Source organism: Schistocerca cancellata, chromosome 2 (assembly GCF_023864275.1).
Source record: "Schistocerca cancellata isolate TAMUIC-IGC-003103 chromosome 2, iqSchCanc2.1, whole genome shotgun sequence".
NCBI classification, from domain to species: domain Eukaryota; kingdom Metazoa; phylum Arthropoda; class Insecta; order Orthoptera; family Acrididae; genus Schistocerca; species Schistocerca cancellata.
Genome location: NC_064627.1, coordinates 542564732 through 542584351, shown reverse-complemented (window position 1 = coordinate 542584351; position 19620 = coordinate 542564732). Strand labels below are relative to the sequence as shown.

Here is a 19620-nt window from a genome sequence, read left to right as displayed (position 1 = left end):
TACAGGTTGTGTAACATTTCAGTATTTTACATATACGTTTGTGTCCCATGGTGATTAGGTCTAACGTTGCCTCAACATGCATAACTACTATAGACAACTTGTAACAAAATATGTGAACATCAATAGATGTATCGGATGGGTCATACTTGTTTGTCATCTTCCTCTCTTCTCCATAAAAAGATAATCCCACTCATACCATGAATATTGAAGTTGAGCACCGACACAGTGTGCATTTCCCACTTGTATCCCCACATCAAAGTCACACTCTGTAGTAGGCCTATATTTACATGTTTGTATCCGCTCCCTGTCACGTTATAAATGTTAGCGAGAAGCAGTACTCTTAAGGGTCTTGGCTGCGATTCTGTGAGCAGTGTTAGCTGCAGAGGTGACTTCTGCTGATGCGACTGTGGCGCTGAATAGTTCAGCAACACCAGCTCTAATAAATCACAAAGCTCACAGACGACCTTCTGCTGCTGCGGCAGTGCAGACAATAGTATGTGTGTGTCCTTGTCCAGCAGTTCTGCTGCTATAAATAAGGAGCGCATTTTGTTGCCGGGGAAAAAATTGCAAATCGTAAGTTAAAACGAATGTAATAATTATAATAAAATAGTAACGATGATGATGATGAATGGTCAATTACTCACTTTCAAATCCAGCACTCTTACTCTTCTTGTTCCGTCTGCTGGCACTGGTTGGTCCCCTGCTGATGCTTTCTCCCTTTCTCCTTTCAATACAGAGAACAGGAAGATCACACAAAAATGGATTCTTCTAAGAAAATGGAGGGGAGTGGGCGACGCTCAATCCTTGTTGGTCCACAGATTTCCCGTCTTTTTTTTAAACCTCCCTGTTGGTCCAGAGAGAACTGGAGGGCAAAGAGTGTGTGGGCACGACGTGTAACATCATACCCCTCTCAAGTTCATCTCATATGTCCATTTGCGTCAGCTATAACAGGATATCTCCTCTCAAGATCAGAAGTAACCTGACACCAGAAGTGACGTCATGAAAGGTCAAGTTCATCTTTTTCCCACCGTGCATAACTCTCACGGACGTTTCTCTAGCCAGGCTGTACTTAGTTCATGAAAAATGTACCACTCGGTTATTTCTGTTATGCCAATGATGTCAGCTTTTTCCGTATGTCTGTAAGCGTGGGTTTCTCATCCAATAGCTCATGGTGTATTCCATTGACAGTGTTATCTGTGCTGTCAATTTTCGGAGGCTTGTTAAGTCCATTTCCTTCAAGAGTTCGAGGGCTTGGTTGAATGGAGCCATACATGTTGTTTAAACTGTTAAAACTGAAGGACCTAACTTGAAGGAAACCCTTATGAATGGTGGAAGGTATTTTGTTGGTAATAAACTATCCAGAACGAAAGATTTGATGATGGTGTAGTACTGCAGTTTTTCCATGTGAACGAAACACAAACAAATGGAAGTTTGATTCTGCTGCAGTGTGAGTGGCCCATTCTGGAAACCACTGGTATGCTGTGGCTATTTAAGCTATCTGTCCATAGTCCTTATTTACAGGAGTACTAGTCCAGCAACATATGCAGGAGAACTTCCCTGAAGTTTGGAAAGTGAAATAGAGGGATTGGTAGAAAATCATTGCTGTAAAAGCGGAGCATGAGTTGTGCCTGGATACCTCAGGCGATAAGGGCATTACTTCTTAAACTCGAGGTTCCAGGTTAGAGTCTGGGTCCAGCACATAGTATTAATTTCCTTCTGGGAGAAAGATTGTGACAACATGGCTACTTTGAAAAGTCTCATGGAGGAAAATGTAACACACATCAAATGAATATTTGATTGTGTTACTGTGCAACATGTGCCAACATACTCTCTGAGTGATTTTGGCCCTGCTGTAAAATATCCTTTCCAGTTTAGTCAGGAAATACCAGCGGTGCATCAAATACTTACACATATTTTTGGCATTAATGCTCGCCGTACAACGCCAACGATGGAGACTGCACAGATGATGATGTAGCCACCAAACGTGGTGAAGAACAGAGCAGGTTCTGCCGGCTGCTGTGGCGACAGCACCATTCCCACAAAGCAGCCCAATGACAGCACCTGCGGCATTACAAACCACACAACTAATGTGTTACAGACCCGTTACAAATCTCATTTTATTGAGTGTATTAACTACGAATATTAAGTGAGATAGGTACAAGGTTACATCTTCCTTCAGTAACTTTCGTAAATTGTGCGCAGCTGTTGTCATCTGTGCAAGGTAACGAGTCAATGTTAGAAGCACCTGTGAAAAGCTAATAATCATTCGTACTAATGTTGTTGTTATTTATCTCCCGCAAGTGTCGATTCATTCGAATTGGAAAAAATTATGTAAACAGGAACTGAATAATGTAAGCCCCTTATGTTATTTTTAGTGGCAACTTTCTCCAGTTCCGCCGGCCGCGGTGGTCTAGCGGTTCTGGCGCTGCAGTCCGGAACCGCGGGACTGCTACGGTCGCAGGTTCGAATCCTGCCTCGGGCATGGGTGTGTGTGATGTCCTTAGGTTAGTTAGGTTTAAGTAGTTCTAAGTTCTAGGGGACTTATGACCTAAGATGTTGAGTCCCATAGTGCTCAGAACCATTTGAACAATTTTTTTTTCTCCAGTTCCACGTTCATGATAAGCACTTTGTGACTTACAGTACAAACCACCTGAGGGGCTATGGTTCAGTCTTAAATTGCTCCTAGGAATTTATCGGTTACCTACACTTCTTTCACTTCTGGTGACGATTTGTTAAAGTAAAAAATTTCAGATTACAACATTGTTTGGGGTTCACGTTGACATAGAACACCCACCCCTTCCTCTGAACAACTGACAGGGTAAGTCAATTCAGTCGGAGGAAGTGAAGTGCATACCACCTCCAGTAGGACCATTCATACCGAAGTACTGTGGTGTTCAGATCAACTTATAGGTTGAGGTCTGAGGACAGCTTTAGTTTGGAATGAAGCAACCATTGTGTTATTGGAGCTGACATATATGATCGTAGTTACGGTAACACACAGAACCAGTTAATGATACTTGCCACACACTGTTATTCTAATCATCGCATGGTTCGATGTCAACTATGTGAGCGGGCGAAGTGGCCGTGCGGTTGTAGGCGCTACAGTCTGGAGCCGGGCGACCGCTACGGTCGCAGGTTCGAATCCTGCCTCGGGCATGGATGTTTGGTGTCCTTAGGTTAGTCAGGTTTAATTAGTTCTAAGTTCTAGGCGACTGATGACCTCAGAAGTTAAGTCGCATAGTGCTAAGAGCCATTTGAACCAACCAACTATGTGAAGTAGCTACTCAGATGTTGTAATAAATCTGGTTTTTTCCCAAGTCTATACAACGGGGTACATGGTACTGGACAACGTGTGTTCGCAAAATTGAAAGGAGCCCTAAGGAAGCATAATAGGGCCGCCAATGTTGTTGTTATACACTAACAGAAAGAAATGTGATACCAAAGAGGACTTGTGCAACATAAATGTTGATAGGCATGTTTCTACATCTGAAAGATGATGTCTATTCAAATTTCGCGCCAGTCGCGTAAGAGTGGCGCTAGTAGCGCCAACATGATGATGCAAATCAGGTTTGCTTTAAATACATGCTGTAACAGTTGTGAGTGTTAGTTACCTGAGGTCGGACGTGGTGAATTGATGTTCGTCAAGAATGCCTTTAAGGCGACAAAGATGCTATCAGCTTGTCACTGAGTTTCAAGGGCTACGAGAAGCTGAATGTTCCTTCTGTGATATTGCAGAACAACTTGGCAGGAATGTAGCCACTGTACATGATTATTGGCAGCAGAGGTCACGAGAATGTACAGTTGCAAGAAGACTAGGCTCTGGTTGGCCACGTGACACTAGTGAGAGGGAAGATCATAGTGTTTGGCATGTGCCTGTGGCACATTGTACTGCATCTGCAACAGCAATCTGAGCAGCAGTTGGCACCACAGTGACACAACAACTGTTACAAAGGGCTTACTTCAAGGACAGCTCTGAGCCAGACGTCCTGTAACATGCATTCCACTGGCTCCAAACCACCACCATTTGTGACTTCAGTGGTGTCAAGTGAAAGCTCATTGTAGGACATGGTGGGGGTCTGTTGTGTTTTCTGATTATGAAAGCCGGCCCTGCCTCGGTGCCAGTAATGGAAGTGTGTTCGTTAGGAGGAGGGCAGTTCAGGGCCTGCAACCTACCTGTCTGCGTGCTAGACACAGTAGGCCTGCACCTGGTGTTACGGTCTGGGATGCAATTTCTTATGACAGCAGGAGCACTTCCGTGGCAATTCCACATATCCTGACTGAAAACTTGTATGTCAGTCTGGTGACTTGGCCTGGTGTGCTGCCATTCATGAACAGCATTCCGGGTGTGTTTTCTAACAGGATATAACTTGACCACATACTGCTTTTGTAACCCAATATGCTCTACAGGTTTCCAATATGTTGCCTTGGCCTGCTCGATCAGGACATCATCGGACGACAATTGCTGCATCATCCACAACCAGCATTAACTGTCATATATTGACCAACCAAGCGCAACAGGCTTGGAACTCAGTCCCACAAACTGACGCCCTGCACCTGTATGACACAATGCATGCACTTTTGCATGCTTGCTTTTAACATGTTCGTGGTTACACCAGTTATTAATGTTTCAGCATTTCACATTTGCATTGGCTTATCTTGCACTTAAGTTAACATGTCATCTTGCGATGTTAATCACTTAAATATGTTACCTAGACAAATGTATTCCCATTGCTTGTAAATTGACATATGATATTGCTTCCAAATGAAGTGTTATTCCACGCAAATACCGCAACATTGAATATAGACCCTGATAGCGGGGTGTGTATTAACAGCCCGAAAGTGCAGGTGCATGTTGCCAGTGGTGTAAGCTCGTAATAAAATCATTATTCTCACCAAATTCAGAAAGTGATTCAGCTAAGGAACACAGTATGAAGCCGATACTTCCAACTCCCTCATGCCACTGCTAGATATTTCCACACTAACAAACAGTATTTGTAACACATTCTATCTTGATACCATGTATTCAACGTAACAGAGGTTAAGCGATATATCCATGGGGCTACAGGCGAGGGAGGAGAGTTGATTGAGAATGACTACATACAGTAGATGGTATGCTATGTAAGGAATCATTTAAAAAATGCAATGCTAGATTGAAGTCGTAAGAAATGTACAAAATCCTATGACGAATACATTGGTTTTCCAGAGCTACAGAGTTAAGCTTTTTGGTATAAATTCTAACCACACTCTTGCATTGGATCCTATAGAGATGTGTTTTAATGATTACAGCCACTGGTGAATCATGTTTCTGGCACTCTCACATCTCATAACGAGTCACCATAATCAAACCTGTGTGCTGAGAACACCATACAGCATAATTCCAATGTGGTTTTAGACAGTCCCTCTGCATCTTGTAACTGTTCCTCAGTCATGCCTCACCCTTCTTGCAGCTTTGTCTGTGTGATTGCTCCAGTTTAATTCGGAAATGGGCCACTATATCTACCACCCTCCACATCTCATGGAAAATCAGGGCAAGCTGACTTAATGCAACAGGGACGTCTTTTGACCTCTCTGTGGAAATGGGAACATGTTGTTTTAGCTCTGCCAATCAATTTCAATATGTAGGGCCAGTGGCAAAACAGTGCTTTCTACTGCAATACTAGGTAGTACAAAACACAGTATGAGCAGCTATTCTGCTGTTTAATGGGAAAATTAGCAAGACTTCACATCATATGGGAACTGGAAGGAGGAAGAGGATTTTGTTACTGCATTGTGGTGCATTTCCAAACTACATACAGGTACAGTTTATAAATAAATAGTATATCCTTTGCTGTGTAATTGACATTGATTTGAATTTCGTCATGAGATCCTTCCTCTCCAGCATAGACTGAGTCCTTTTCCTGCGAGTTTCCAGATGGGGAATGGGAGAGGGGTCTGTGGCATTTCCCAGATGGTGGAGTTTAATTAATTAGATACCAAAAGTGTGCTTGTATTGGCGAGGGAGTTTCCCAGCGGGTTGGAGGGGGGTGAGGTGGGTTTCTCAGAAGAACAGATTATCCCTAGGGAATCGTAAATCAATTAATAGAACAGTAGGTTAAAGGGGGTCATAAATCAATCAAGTTTGCCCCTGAATGTATGCAAGCGACACTAATAAAATGTGTTTACACCTTTGTTGCCCTACTACTTACATGACTTTTGTTATAAAAGTAATTACAATAAATCATTCCAAGAATGATGTGGTTTTATAAATATCCGATATGTGTGAATGACGTCTTGTGAGAGGCCTGTATCAAACACTAACGAAAATCTATAGGAGTTGCTGCTGACCTCGCTATTGTGCGTGACGTCCGTGGCCTAAGATAAATACAGGCCTAAGTGCACGCTGTGTGACGTCAGCAATGGAGCGTTCATGGGCAACGATTAATACTTATCAAATCCCATTGGTTAAATCTTTGACAGTGTAGTAGGGAAGCTTTTAGCCAGGATCTTTGATAAAAGCGAAAGCCAGGATCTAACCCAATTTGCCGTCGTACACATGTAACTTTGCTTCCTTTAGTTCATTTAAGCTATAAAATGGTGAAGTACAGGGTGATTCAAAAAGAATACCACAACTTTAGGAATTTAAAACTCTGCAACGACAAAAGGCAGAGCTAAGCACTATCTGTCGGCGAATTAAGGGAGCTATAAAGTTTCATTTAGTTGTACATTTGTTCGCTCGAGGCGCTGTTGACTAGGCGTCAGTGTCAGTTGATGCTAAGATGGCGACCGCTCAACAGAAAGCTTTTTGTGTTATTGAGTACGGCAGAAGTGAATCGACGAGAATCCGCGGGAAACAACTCAGTATGAACGTGACTCGCCTAAGGTGAACGTTTTCTGTGCCATTTCAGCCAATAAAGTTTTTGGTCCCTTTTTCTTCGAAGGTGCTACTGTAACTGGACTACAAAAAAATGGTTCAAATGGCTCTGAGCACTATGGGACTCAACATCTTAGGTCATAAGTCCCCTAGAACTTAGAACTACTTAAACCTAACTAACCTAAGGACATCACACACAGCCATGCCCGAGGCAGGATTCGAACCTGCGACCGTAGCAGTCCCGCGGTTCCGGACTGCAGCGCCAGAACCGCTAGACCACCGCGGCCGGCAACTGGACTACAGTATCTGGAGATGTTAGAGAATTGGCTGTTCCCTCAGCTCGAACAAGAAGCACAACAATTCATATTTCAGCAGGATGGAGCGCCACCACATTGGCACTTATCTGTCCGTAACTACCTGAACGTCAACTACCCGAGGCGATGGATCGGCCGCCAGGCAGCCCGTGACAGAGCACTTCATCACTGGCCTCCAAGAAGCCCTGATCTTACCACCTGCGATTTTTTATTATGGGGGTATGTTAAGGATATGGTGTTTCGGCTACCTCTCCCAGCCACCATTGATGATTTGAAACGAGAAATAACAGCAGCTATCCAAACTGTTACGCCTGATATGCTACAGAGAGTGTGGAACGAGTTGGAGTATCGGGTTGATATTGCTCGAGTGTCTGGAGGGGGCCATATTGAACATCTCTGAACTTGTTTTTGAGTGAAAAAAACTTTTTTAAATACTCTTTGTAATGATGTATAGCAGAAGTTTATATTATGTTTCTTTCATTAAATACACATTTTTAAAGTTGTGGTATTCTTTTTGAATCACCCTGTATATTTGGTGCATGGCTACCACCAGGGTGATCATGGGAAAGTATGAAGAATACGAAATTCGTCGTAACACAAAGCACACTAACTACAGAAACCATAATAAGCGGTTGGAATAGCTGGTGGCTACACTGTGGATGATAAGCTTACATTAACAAAAAAGAAAGAAACGATGTGGAAGGAGATGGAGTGTTTTCAGAGCGTACATAAGTTAAATAAATGTTTTTATTTGTACTCTAAATAATCTGTCGTAACCTTAATAAATTCCTCTTTAGCTGATTTACATATTGGTTCACATGTTTCTGGAATAATACGTAAAATGGTAACTGTGGGATTCGACTGCTACAAGCACACTGCAAACAGGAATAGCTTTCACATGTTGCTAACTGTCTTAACCTAACCGTGAAACCATCAGTAACAGAAATAACATTCATGATCTAAATAATGAAATACAGCACCAGACGTACTTTTTCACAATGCTTTGCGACAATTTATTCTCATGATCTCAAGTACAAGTACTGACATAAGTATTGTTTTTTATGTTTCGGAAAATCGGACAAAATAAATCTTCCCGACTGCAGTAAACCATAAAAAGGCAACTGCAGGGCAAGAGAGGCAAAACAACACACAATAAAACACCTCATAAAATATCGTATAAAGTACCCACGTAAATATATCCTCTCTATAATGAAAATAAATTCTCGAAACGAGTTCATTGAGCATGAAAAAAGACCTTACTAGTGCAGTGTTTCATTATTTAAATCGTGAATATCAGTTGCAGTCTTTCGAAAAACATCGATTACGATTAACTGAAAGTAAGAAATGGCATGTCGGGAATGAGTACCATGTATGCGGATATGAGGGGCCACTTTCGTGAGGGCAAACTGAAATGTCTCTTCGCCCATAATAACTAAATTTAGTTGTTTATGCCCTCGCACTGTAGTCACAAAGCAAATTCTGGTGAACACTTCGAGCTTCTCTTCTCGCTATCCACGGTTTCACTCGCAATCATTTCCATCCCTCTTCGTTTTCAAGCAATACTGTCGCTATCAATATATGCTGTTGTATAGGCGATTAATTGTTGGGTGTCCATTCCCAAAGAATTACGACGAAATATTTTATGGTCGTTTAATAACTCCATTGAAGTAGTCTGGTCGAAGAGGTTTGACGAAAGCTTTGAGAAAGATCATTATCAAAGGTCGTTTACAGTGTAATACGGGCCTCAGGCTTCGTACGCCGGTCGACAGTAACACAAAATTGCTGACGCCAAACTGGCGTGTGCTTAGGCCTGTACCTTAGACCTCAGTGACGTCAAATTGACTTCGTACCCGGTGGCAAGGGGCACCCCCCCCCCCCACCTCCACTGCTCACAGAGAAAGAAAAAAATATAGTGTATTGAGGTGATTTTCTTTCAAGAAAACTGTATAAAATGCGGTATTAGGAGGGTTATTAATGGGATCGGACCTGGAACTTTATCATGGCTCCATGCAAGTCGCCATTCGTCTTCCAAAATATTAAAAATACTCTGTAGCCTTATGTCTAGTTCCCCCCCCCTTCCCCTCCCCTCCCCTCCCCTCCCCTCCATTACAAACTTACATATGGGCGCCGCTGTTTGTACATATTCTGAATTTTTAAACCCTTCAGTTGTATAGACTCAAAGGTCGCGATCTAACAAATTAAACAATAACAATAGAGAGAAAACCTATTGTACTTCTAATTTGAACGTTAAACCTTGTAGAATGTATCGAAAAATTATCATTAAATGGAGCGTTAGCGTTTAAATATAAAAGTGTTACATCCTCCTGGGTTGTATTGACTCGAAAACAGCAGCAGGGTCAAATGATAATGCTAGGAATGGACTAGAACCAACTAAGAATCTATCCCGTAGTGACCGCGAAGACAGATTAATTACAGCGCGCAGTCGTTCTTCACACGCTCATGTATGAACCTTCACCTACACTTCATGAATTTCCGTTGGCGATAAGTAACCCAAATTTTTTTTATTTATTTTTTTTTCGGCTCTGCATCCAAGTTAATTCATTAATTTACAAAACACGAACAACACCCCTACTTATAAAACCATGTCACAGAGTAGAGCTTTCCAAACTCGGCTGAAATTTGTGCACCAAAATTTAGTATGCATGCACGAAGTCTGCCGCATTGAAACCGAGTAAACAGATGTTAAGAAGCCAAAGGCGAACACACCTACAAGTAAACAGTTGTTAGATCTACTGTAAAAGAGATATATGATGAGCAGTAGTAAGAGAAAAGGCCACACAGGAAAGTAACTGAGCGATTCTCATGAAGCGACTGATAGCATTACATGAGAAAAATGAGTTTTCCGATTTTCTTGCTGTAAACAGTAAAAGCTCATTAAACTGTAGAAAATACTGTATGTTAATGAAACAAAGCTGCGTCAACAGTAAAAGCTCATTAAACTGTAGAAAATACTGTATGTTAATGAAACAAAGCTGCGTCAACTCCTGTGGTTGGTTTTTCGGAAGAGGTCCTCCCTTTCCTTTAAAAAAAATTAAAAAATACTTGTTTCCCATTCGCGCGGCGTGTTCACTGCTAAATGTATCACCTCTCATTCGATCCCGAGAAAAAGACTTGGCATGTAAAATTGATTTGTTTTGCGTCTTACAGTTTCATACCACAGCCTGATGATGAACTGTCCAGTTTTTCGTTGTGGGTCACAGTTACTGTGACACTTAATTTCCAAGTAATGTGTTTCACAAAATTTGAAAGGTTTGCTGTGAAAAATGTGTTCGCTGCCCCATTTACATTCGATTCATTTTTAGTTCACGTTGCTGTATACTGAATGTAGCTAACATGTAATTGTTTCTAAAGTTGGAAGGAAAACCAATCTCACTCTGTATGGAGAAAATAAAGTTAAAATATTTTATGTGAGTGTTCCACGCACAAGTAGACTGCGGTTCACAAGGAGAGCGCGCTTACTCATCATCGCCGATTTCCTCGGGGTTTGTGATGTATGCAGGGCTTGGCCAGATATAAAAGGGACACAAGTGGGAACGGCAGGTGGCCAAGGGTTTAAAAGAAAATAGTGTTTTTGGCGCGGCTCGGGTGAGGGATGCATGGCATAGTGGAAGGCGTGTGGAACGGTAAGCTGAGTGTTGAGGGTTCGAGTCCGTCTGTTGAAACTATTGTACCTTTTATATTCACAATTTTTATGTTACTTACACTGCAAAATAAACGGAAATAATGTTTAGTATATTGTATTTATTAATACTTTCATAAAAAGCATGAAAGAGAAAGGCAAAAAGATTTTGATTACATATAATTTTCCAGGAAGCAATTTTAAGCTGGACACTAGAACTTCGTATATAAAATTAGAAGCTTTCGTTATTTTACAGTTGATGATTTACACTTGCTCGGGTTATACTCATTGTGAAAACAGTCGTGAACAGTTCGCGGAAGTAAACGCACGTTTCTCAAACTAGTGAGAGATCTATTGTAGTACGTATTACTGGAACAACATGATGAAAAAGAAGAAGATGAAGAAGACTTTACACCAACAGTTAGATAATAAAGTAGCTGAACACATATTTAGAACGATGTTGGAGACAAAAATCGTCATTTATTAAAGGAATATGATTCATATTATGCAGTATGTCAGTGAATTCATGGGTGTGTGTGTAATTCAAAACATTTGTGTAAATTAAATGTAAATCAGTCTATTGGCTTCGTTTAAACTAATGCCTATGCGTTACTTTCCGGTTGAAAACACAAATGAAAATTCCAGCACTGATGCATACCCTGAAACTCTTTCAGAATGTTTAATAACAGCTAATTCTGTTGGAAGTGAAGCTAGTTCATAGTCCCAGAAAAAAAAGAAAAATTAAGGGATAAAATAAAATTACTGCAAGGTAAGAACCGATATTTACAAAACAAAAAGTAGCTTCATTGTCATCTGAAGCTAAAAGCAGTGGCAGCTCACAGATTGTACAAGTGAACAGTTATTAATTTAGAAGGTCATGCGCGAAGTTTTTAATAAGAGTTTATCACACTATGTTTTGTTAGCGTTTCCTTTCGAAAGAGTTTTTATTTAGTCGGTTAGATTAGTTCTGTTTCGTAATAATGTCCATTTTGTGGCTTAGTAGTCAGAAGCAGCTGTCGTTTCGTGTTTACTATGTTTCAATATGGCGACGAGCGCAACGCTTCTTACAAATCGAAGGAGCCGTCCTCAGCTTTGCTTAATTTTTACACTCTATTCTGTGTCCATGTAATCGAAAGTTTTTTTCACGCCCCTCTCTGCCACGTGACTAGCGGTAGTATACCAATCTCATAAGCACAAAATTACATTTACATCAACACCAAATCTGTGCTGAACCGTAGATTCCTTAACTTCTCATAAACAAGTTGGCAAACAAAAGAAGAACGCGAAGAATAGCACAGAACAGCGATATGGTGAAACTTATGTGGGGGCTGGATTAGGATGTTTGTTGCTCACCAGTTGGCAGGTCTTCAGGCCAAGTTTGATGTTGCGTGAGGCCAGCTCACGGCAGACGCTGGTGTGCTGCATCATGGTGTGCCGGACCAGACTGCGAGAGGCCCGGATACTGCCGTCGGCGGGCGGGAAGTGGCGGTTGACCGATACCTGGAAGGGAAGTGAGCTCGCGCCCGATTTCTGGTTGCGTCCGCATTTAGAAGATCAACATACGGTGGGTCCTCCTTTATGAAAATGCGACGAAAATAATTTCTCTTTAGACACTAAACTATTAAAAATAACATGGAGTTTTCCCAGTAAGATGGCGCTAGTATCGTAAGCTAAAGGTCGGATTTTCAGTACTTACAGGAACTCCGTCCGAACAGCCCTTGGAAGGCCTAACGGTATACGACCGGCCGCCGTGTCATCCTCAACCTCAGTAATCACTGGATGTGGATATGGACGGGCAAGAGGTCAGCACATCGCTCTCCCGGCCGTATGTCAGTTTAACAGACCGGAGCAGCTACTTCTCAATCAAGCAGCTCCTCAGTTTGCCTCACAAGGGCTCAGTGCACCCCGCTTGCTAACAGCGCTCGGCACTAGCCCAGCTCAACAGTGTTCATCTGAAGTGATCTGACGGGAATCGGTGTTACCACTGCGGCAAGGCCGTTGGCCACACTTACAGGAATGTACTTTTTAAAATCCAAACAAAACGATTGTGGTCTTCATTTAATCGGTAAATTCGGTTTTGAATGTAATTATTTTTAATTTATAATCCTTGAAGATCTCATTTCAATCAAATTATTCACTTTATTATTTTGCACAAATTTAATCAAGTTAATTATGTAAAAATGGGATTGCAGTAAGGTAGCGTGTATAGTTTCTAGTGATGCGAAAAGGATGTGCTTTAAATGTTTGCATGACAATAATCAAACAAGAAAATTAACATATCGATGTGGGACTAATGCAGGGAAAATATACAGTCTGTAAAACTTTTAGTGAGCCTGACCGTTCTAGTTCCCTTCGGTAAATGTCGGACGAATTCCATAGACTCCTGTCACTTCTCACTGTTGCCAGTCTTCATGTTATTGAATTGTATATATATTCAAATTAATTTCATATTAATCATTAGAAATAAGTACCACATGTGAAAGTGGGCCTGTTGATAATGGGGTCCTACGAAACTTTGGTGTGGCATTTCCACCGCAGTAGATGATCGTCACGAAATACGTTGTCAGCCTCGCCCATTACCCCACAGAAGTTCATGCACATCTCCTCTCCCCACATACCCCTCGGTACATGGCTTCCTAAAACTTTTACAAAGTGTAAATGGAATGATTCGTCCGCTAAGTATAATCGATATATCATGATATTCATATTACTAAAAATACCGTATTTATAATGACGCAAGTCAAGATTTCAAAAGAAAATGAATAAAAAGAAGAAAAAGGCAAAATAAAATAAAAATGACTTGGACAAGGATTCGAAATTAAATAAAAATTAAATCCAAATTAAACGCATAAAAATAAAGACGACAGAAATTTCGATTAAGATAATTAAAAATTTAAGCACGCAACTGGAAAAGTACCCATAACCTGCAGTTTGCGATCCTAGAGCTTTCGTAAGTTTTTATGTGAAACTTTTTGGTGCATGTGTAGAATTTCAAGGTCGTGAATTTTGCCCCACTCGCGTTACATGCGAGGTGACATAGCTGCCTAACAAGAAATGGTGTTTGCGTGTGAATCGCGCAATGTAATTATACTCCTATGCTGTCACGGACTGTCATGTAAATGATTCAATATACAGGGTGTTACAAAAAGGTACGTCCAAACTTTCAGGAAACATTCCTCACACATAAATAAAGAAAAGATGTTATGTGGACATGTGTCCGGAAACACTTAATTTCCATGTTAGAGCTCATTTAATTTCGTCACCTCGATTCACCGCCAGTTGGCCCAATTGAAGGAAGGTAATGTTGACTTCGGTGCTTGTGTTGACATGCGACTCATTGCTCTACAGTACTAGCATCAAGCACATCAGTATGTAGCATCAACAGGTTAGTGTTCATCACGAACGTGGTTTTGCAGTCAGTGCAATGTTTACAAATGCGGAGTTGGCAGATGCCCATTTGATGTATGGATTAGCACGGGGCAATAGCCGTGGCGCGGTACGTTTGTATCGAGACAGATTTCCAGAACGAAGCTGTCCCGACAGGAAGACGCTCGAAGCAATTGATCGGCGTCTTAGGGAGCACGGAACATTCCAGCCTATGACTCGCGACTGGGGAAGACCTAGAACGACGAGGACACCTGCAATGGACGAGGCAATTCTTCGTGCGGTTGACGATAACCCTAATGTCAGCGTCAGAGAAGTTGCTGCTGTACAAGGTAACGTTGACCAGGTCACTGTATGGAGAGTGCTACGGGAGAACCAGTTGTTTCCGTACCATGTAGAGCGTGTGCAGGCACTATCAGCAGCTGATTGGCCTCCACGGGTACATTTCTGCGAATGGTTCATCCAACAATGTGTCAATCCTCATTTCAGTGCAAATGTTCTCTTTACGGATGCGGCTTCATTCCAACGTGATCATATTGTAAATTTTCACAATCAGCATGTGTGGGCTGACGAGAATCCGCACGCAATTGTGCAATCACGTCACCAACACAGATTTTCTGTGAACGTTTGGGCAGACATTGTTGGTGATGTCTTGATTGGGCCCCATGTTCTTCCACCTGCTCTCAATGGAGCACGTTATCATGATTTCATACGGGATACTCTACCTGTGCTGCTAGAACATGTGCCTTTACAAGTACGACACAACATGTGGTTCATGCAAGATGGAGCTCCTGCACATTTCAGTCGAAGTGTTCGTACGCTTCTCAACAACAGATTCGGTGACCGATGGATTGCTAGAGGCGGACCAATTCCATGGCCTCCACGCTCTCCTGACCTCAACCCTCTTGACTTTCATTTATGGGGGCATTTGAAAGCTTTTGTCTACGCAACCCCGGTACCAAATGTAGAGACTCTTCGTGCTCGTATTGTGGACGGCTGTGATACAATACGCCACTCTCCAGGGCTGCATCAGCGATTCTATGCGACGGAGGGTGGATGCATGTATCCTCGCTAACGGAGGACATTTTGAACATTTCCTGTAACAAAGTGTTTGAAGTCACGCTGGTACGTTCTGTTGCTGTGTGTTTCCATTCCATGATTAATGTGATTTGAAGAGAAGTAATAAAATGAGCTCTAACATGGAAAGAAAGCGTTTCCGGACACATGTCCACATAACATATTTTCTTTCTTTGTGTGTGAGGAATGTTTCCTGAAAGTTCGGCCGTACCTTTTTGTAACACCCTGTATAATTTAGTACCTTAGGGAGTACAGCGGCCGGCCGGAGTGGCCGAGCGGTTAAAGGCGCTACAGTCTGGAACCGCACGACCGCTATGGTCGCAGGTTCGAATCCTGCCTCGGGCATGGATGTGTGTGATGTCCTTAGGTTAGTTAGGTTTAAGTAGTTTTAAGTTCTAGGGGACTTATGACCACAGCAGTTGAGTCCCATAGTGCTCAGAGCCATTTGAACCATTTTTGGAGTACAGCGAATAAGCTGTGTGGATGTAAGGGAATGAATTAGGAGAAAATTTTCCCGCGTGTTTAGTATTTCACCGTATGCTGGCTAAATCCTAGCCAATAACATCAAAATGTCGTCGTACTCAAATGTAGATCGCAAAAATATGGATATAAAACACCGCAGTAGCACATGTTCATCTCACACTGTTCACCCACAATCGTAAGTTTAGTATTCGCTGTGAACAGCGAATTAAAATGTAAACAGGTGTTACCACGACGTTTCATGTACGGTACATAATTTTGGGTACTTGTCAACACAGATATCGTTCTACTAGAACTTTCCAAAGAATGAGTTACTTCCATTTTTCACACGCAAAAGAAGAAAATCAAGAAACATAGTAATTTTTGAAAGGTTGCCTTTCAATTTTTTGAAAAATTATCAGCACTTGACCTCATAACATTTAGTGCTTGTTCTTCTGTGGAGAACTTTGTTGATTTTGTGTCTGTGACTGACTGATAACTGTTTTCCTTGCAAGCACGTTGTTCAAAAAATTAATTTTCTGGTAGTTTCGCTGCAGTGCACTGTCGTTTCGGAATGAATGGACGCACATTTTCCATGCACTGCTGTACCACAAAAAATTATTTTTCGCAAACAAGGGCTCACCAAGGTCAAAGGCTAAAGACTGTGAAACCTGTGATCCCACCTTACACCATTGCATCGGTGGTTTCGTAAAGTAGATTTCATTTATTTTCCGTTCCATGCAGACCGAGGTAGCCAACATGAGCAACAGGGCTGGAGATAAGGACTGACACTATCAGTCTGGAAGTGCAGAGCGTAAGGCAAAAGGTGAAAAGGAATACTGTTACAGCAAGAACACGTAAGCTGTTTGAGTTTGAAAAGTTATGATTGATTTTCCTAAATCTAAAGCAACTGAAGCAGAAATTCGGCAGTTGCACCTCATTGTATGGATGATGGCAGTAGTCCAACTATAAAATATTTATATCGATTTGCTACTATTACCGATGCGCAGCCGTATTTTCTACAAGTGGTTCTGAAATCGAAAGGCCAGCAAGTCCTCGCATTCGGCCAAATTTCGTCTTCAAACCAAAAGAGAAATTAGAAGCACGCAATCCCTCTCGCCCATGATACGTCTTCTTCAAACCAAAGAGAGGTGGAAAGTATTTTAGAAGTGTGTTCAATAAGTAACACATTTTTTTACTCGGCCAATTTCGGTTAAAAAAAAGTAGAATTTGTTGTGGGACATCGTGAAATATTGCCGCTTCAGCCCCTATAGTTTCATGAAGTTCAGATAGGTGGCGGCGCTATACGCAGGCTTCAAAATGGCGTCTGTAACGGAGGTGCGTTCAAGGAGAAAGCTGTTATTGAGTTTCTTTCGGTGGAAACCCAAAACATCGCAGGTGTTCATAGGCGCTTCCACGATGTCTCCAGAGACATGGCCATGAACAAAAGCACTGGGAGTCGCTGGGTGAGGCGTCTATCATCATCGCAACGAGGTCGCGGAAACGTGTCTGATCTCCCTCGTGCCGGCCGGGCGCACACAGTTCTGACTCCTGCAATGTCGGGACGTGCGGACACTCTCATTCGAGATGATCGACAGATCACAAACACACCTCGCAGCACAAAAAGATGTCTTTGTTGGTAGTACCGACGCATCCGTCCACCAGTTGGGGTACTCAAAGGTGTGCGACCGCTGGATTCCTCGCCGTCTAACAGGAGACTGTAAGGAAAAACGAAGGACCATTTGTGCGGAATTGCTCGCGCGTCACGAGGCTGATTTTGACAATTTTTTGTCGAACATCGTCACAGGCAATGAAACGCGGGTCCATCACTTCGAGCTGGAAACAAGACTGCAATCCCTGGAGAGGGGCCACAGCGCCCATCCTCCGAAGGGAAAGTTCGAAGCCGCATCCTCAGCCAGTAAAGTCACGACGAAGCTACTCTGGGACTCTCGAGGGGTTATTCTGTATGATGTCTTCCCTCATGGTGCATCGATCATCTCCGAGATGTAGTGTGATACCCTCAGGAAATTGAAGAAACGACTTGAGCATGTTCGTCGCCACAAAAATGCAAACGAACTTCTCCTTCTCCATGACAAAGCAAGGCCTCACACACGTCTGCGCACACGAGAGGAGCTCACAGAACTTGGACTGTTCTTCCTACTCCATCCTGTAGCCCGGATCTTGTACCTTCAGACTTCCATCGTTTCAGCCCAATGAAGGATGCATTCTGCGGGAAGCAGTACGTCGATGATGGGAATGTTATTTATGCAGCATCGCGGGCATGCAGGCCCGCCCAATGAGGAGGAGTAAGGCTGTCGCTTTGAACGGAGATTATGTTGGAAAATAGGGTTTTGTAGCCAAAAGAGTGGGGAATAAAATAGGGTATGGGGATCCTGAATAAAACCAACCTGCTTTCGGAAAAAAAATGTGTTGATGTTATTATTTTACAAATGGAAGCAAATTGTACTCCAACGGTGTTAGTGAATGGCCGAGCAACTTTGATCGAGATTATTGGATTGCGAATGGAAATAGTGAAGTGCAACGTATGAACAGAAATTCTTTGTCTTCAAAGAAAACGTACGACAAAGGAAACAAATCACGATTCTGTCAAGTGTCAGCTTTCACATAGACACAATCTAATGAGTAAAACAGAGAGATTGGTTGTGTTATTCAGAATCTAAAGGGAAACTTTTCTATTTTATTTTCAGAGTTGCGTATTCAGACGGTTCGTCACGGTTTACAGAAGATGTATTAGATGACTGGAAGAAAGTGAATATTTTGTTGAAAGGTATAAAGAAAGCACATCTCTTAGGCGAACGATAATTTCGTTGTTAGTTCGCAAGGACTAGGATGCACTTACCGTTTCTCGACGTGTGAGTCAAACTAAAACCGAACAAAAGTAACACACAAAGAAATTACAGACATTGATTTAAATCAACGGGGAAAGTTGAAAATTTGTGTCAGACCGGAAGTTGAATACGGGCTCCTGCTTACCTTTTTGTGGACCTATCTTCTCATTCAGACAAGTTTAATCTCCAAAAATAAAAGAAACAAAATCAGATCAACCCCTACTTGGCACCGCCACTTTAACTTTGCCATGAAAAGAACTAACCCTTTTCAGGCGTTGCCCCTAACTATTCCTTCACTTTATTTTTATAATTTATTTATTTATTTATTTACATGATTACATTTAGAAAACTTGTACAAATGATAATTCTAGTAACTGAGTGTTACAACAACAATGGTGGCATTCAAAGAGTAAACAAAAAAATAAAAATGTAAATCACTAATGCAATGCCAGCTAAAGTTCTTCAATGAACGTAACTGGTTACATTTGGTACTTCGCCATCGTTATCTGATATCTCCAACAGCGCCTTTGAATGGTAGTTACTAGGCAGATGCGGTGCCCACTGCGCCAACCGGACCCAGTGGTCTTGGCCAATGCCGGAGTACCCTAGCGGACCTGCCATCAGACCCAAATTCTCACACACTACTAATATAGTGCCCTATGCCCATTATTGTCGTTACCCGCGGCATTTTGCGGATTCCCGTAGGAATTCGAGCCTCAAGAGACCATCGGCCGTCCTCGCTTTAATTATCTGTATGCGGTGTCTGTTCTGTCGGCGACTTAGGCATCGATGAGGATGAGATGAAATGATCAGGACAAAATACTCGGTCCCCGAGCGAAGAAAATCCTCGACCGGGCCGGGAATCGAAACCAGGATCCCGATATCCAGAGGCAGCGACGCTAACCACCAGACCACGAGATGCGGACGAAAAGTTGATGAATTTACGAGATGAAATTGATACAGCCGTATTTTATAACTCAGGCCATATCACATTTTTGAGAGGCAACGGCTACGTGGCAGGGAGAGTATTTTTGCCTTTTGAACCTT

At 42.2% G+C, this 19620-nt stretch overlaps 1 protein-coding gene across 1 annotated transcript in view; it reads right to left on the bottom strand.

The window, feature by feature from the left end:
• LOC126162110 (uncharacterized) overlaps nucleotides 1–12271 on the bottom strand; it is a 29738-nt gene extending 17467 nt beyond the window's left edge. Inside the window, exons 1-2 of the mRNA XM_049918385.1 lie at nucleotides 12158–12271; nucleotides 1909–2061 (exon numbers count right to left, since the gene is read on the bottom strand). Of these exons, the coding sequence (XP_049774342.1) occupies nucleotides 1909–2061; nucleotides 12158–12232 (228 nt within the window). The 5' untranslated portion in view covers nucleotides 12233–12271. The remainder of the gene's footprint in view (nucleotides 1–1908; nucleotides 2062–12157) is intronic.
• Nucleotides 12272–19620: the final 7349 nt, after the last annotated feature.